At 37.5% G+C, this 2,640-nt stretch overlaps 1 protein-coding gene across 2 annotated transcripts in view; it reads left to right on the forward strand.

Moving 5' to 3' along the window:
* LOC104999815 (EGF-like module-containing mucin-like hormone receptor-like 2) overlaps positions 1–2,158 on the forward strand; it is a 15,340-nt gene extending 13,182 nt beyond the window's left edge. The window contains exon 5 of one of the 2 annotated variants that reach the window (XM_010855424.1): positions 1,532–2,158. In XM_010855424.1, the coding sequence (XP_010853726.1) occupies positions 1,532–1,540 (9 nt within the window). In that variant the 3' untranslated portion in view covers positions 1,541–2,158. The remainder of the gene's footprint in view (positions 1–1,531) is intronic. The other variant, XM_010855423.1, reaches the window with a different exon arrangement.
* The last annotated feature ends 482 nt before the right edge of the window (positions 2,159–2,640 follow it).

Consider the following 2,640-nt stretch of genomic DNA (forward strand, 5'->3'; position numbering starts at 1 on the left):
AAATACAATCTATGTATTTCTTATTTGATCCTTCTTTTTTCACACATCTGATAGATTATTCTCTTGAGTCTACAAAGAGATTCTCCATTATTTTTTGACCATGTGGCATTCTGTTGGATAAACTACATATCAAGGCTCTTATAGTGAGTGTTTTTGTTAGATCATTTGCTAATACAAATAATGTTGCAACTGTTTAAACTTACTTCATTGATCTCATTTTTGATTTTTCAGTTATGTTGGATACTGTGTCAAATTCACAACTGCATGTTTGTAGATACTTCCATATTTCAACATCTTGAGGTCACTCCATCGACCCTGACAACAGTAGTATGTGTGTGTGTGTGTGCTCAGTTTTGGTGAACTCTGTTGTGATTCCATGTACTGTAGCCTGCAAGCTCCTCTATCCATGGGATTTTCTGGGCAAGAACACTAGAGTGCATTGCCATGTCCACTTCCAGGATCTTGCCAACCTAGGGGTCAAACTCACATCTCTTGCATTTCTTGCATTGGCAGGCAGATTTTTTATCCTGAGCCACATGTTTCCCTACAGCCTCACCACAAGGTTCTTATCCAATTTTGTACTTTTACCCATCTGAGAGGAAAATAGCATATCTAGGGAAAGATGTGTATCTTTGTATCCTTTTTATTTTTAGTGGAAGGGAACATCTTTCTTTATGAGTCAGTAATATTTCAATCTCTGGAAACAATTTGTTCATATCCTTGGTATATTTTTCTATTAGCTTGTAGTACTTTTCTTATGGGTTGGGGGACACTCTTTAGATATGCTGTTGGTGAAACTAAAGACTCTCAAGTCTTACAGTACATTAAAAATCATCTGGAGGGCTTGTTATTTATTTGACATTTTACTGATAAATGTCATACCTAACCTAGGACCCAGCATACCAATTCATGCCCATGTCTTTATTCATGCACTTCCCGCTACCCTCATCCACACTACTGTACCTGGTGAAATCAGGTTCATTATCCACTTATCACATCTTCTAAGAAGCCAGGGAGGTCCGTTGTTTTCTTTTCATTAGCACATAGAGAATCATCTGGACAGAGAATGCTCTACGTCATTTCATGGAGAGCAAAAAGATAGGGACATCAATGGAGGGACCAGGGCAGAGGGACCTCCCATTTCACAAATATAATTGACCATTTGTATTTGTCTTCCCACTAGATGGTAAGGTTTGTGAAATCAGAAATCTTGCCTGTGTTATTTTTAATGCACAGGGTCAGCACAAAGCCATGTGCACAAAACATCCACAGTAATATCAGTTGATTGAAACTGGGGATATTTATTCAACATCATAAGGTTACTGAGATGTTGATAAGGATTGCATTGAATCTATAGGTCAATTTGCTGCAATGCTACCATTTTAACAGTATTGTCTTCTGATCCATGAATGTGGCATGTTGATCCATTTCTTTGGGTCTTCTTTGACTTCTTTTGACAATCTTCTTTAGTTTTCGGTGTAAAAGTTTTGCAGTTTCTAACAAAGTGTCATTTTTACATATTCCTTCTCAGGAGACTTAAATTAACGGCTAAATCAGATGATCTTGTATCCTGTTCGGAAAGGAAAATTCTGAACCGTCATCTCTGGGCAAAACTTTTAAAATATGTTTTCATGTTTGTTACAGGAACTCTTCACAGAACCATTGTGTAAGGAAGTATGATGGGAATTGTTGATATTTAGATTGCTGGGAGAATTTTGCTTTTCTACTCCATATGGTATGCTCACCTCACTCTTGGCATAGTCAAAGGGCTCTGATGTAATTCCCCAGTTGCCTTAGATTAAATCACCTGCTTCAACCTTTTTCTACAAAGTTCCTCAAGTTTGTAGGTATATGAAGATATTTGAAGGTATATGACAAGGAAAATGAGCTTCAGAAAACTGACTTAAAATACCATAAGACAGGAAAGTAAGATTCAAATATATACATGGAGGGTAAACAATTGCTATGGTGTCCCAAATTTTTCCTGGATTATGTCCTAAAAACACTTGAGTTACAAGCAAGCAGGACAGTTGGTTTCAATACATACATGCTTCAACTTCTTCACCCTCAAACTTATGCATGAGAAAAATATATTTTACTACTCACCATATGTGTGGGTGTTTGTAAGTCGCTCCATGGTGTCTGACTCTTTGTGACCCCATAGTCCATAGCCCACCAGGCTCTTCTGTCCATGGAATTCTCCAGGCAAGAATACTGGAGTGGATAGCTATTCCTTTCTTCAGGGGATCTTCCTGACCCATGGATTGATGTCAGGCCTCCTGCATTGCAGGCAGATTCTTTACCATCTGAGCCACCATGGAAGCTCAGGACACACCATGTACTGCACTAAATTAAGAGATCTAGTTTCTAATTTCACAGAGCTTACATGTTAAAGAAAAGGTTTTGTTAAGAATGAAATCAGAATCCTGTAAATAAATAAAATCTCTACATCCTTACAATTGTAAGATGTGCTGGGTTAGAAAGAGTATAGTGCTACTGCACATTTTTTAAGTTTTACTTACATGTATAACAAACTATTTCATTCTCAGAATGAGATCTTAGCAAGATCCAAGACCAGTGGGACATAGAAATGTCCCATGGACATCCACTGACCAGATTTGTATCAATTTAAACCAAATG

This window comes from Bison bison, unplaced genomic scaffold (assembly GCF_000754665.1).
Source record: "Bison bison bison isolate TAMUID 2011002044 unplaced genomic scaffold, Bison_UMD1.0 scf7180017864365, whole genome shotgun sequence".
Lineage (NCBI taxonomy): Eukaryota > Metazoa > Chordata > Mammalia > Artiodactyla > Bovidae > Bison > Bison bison.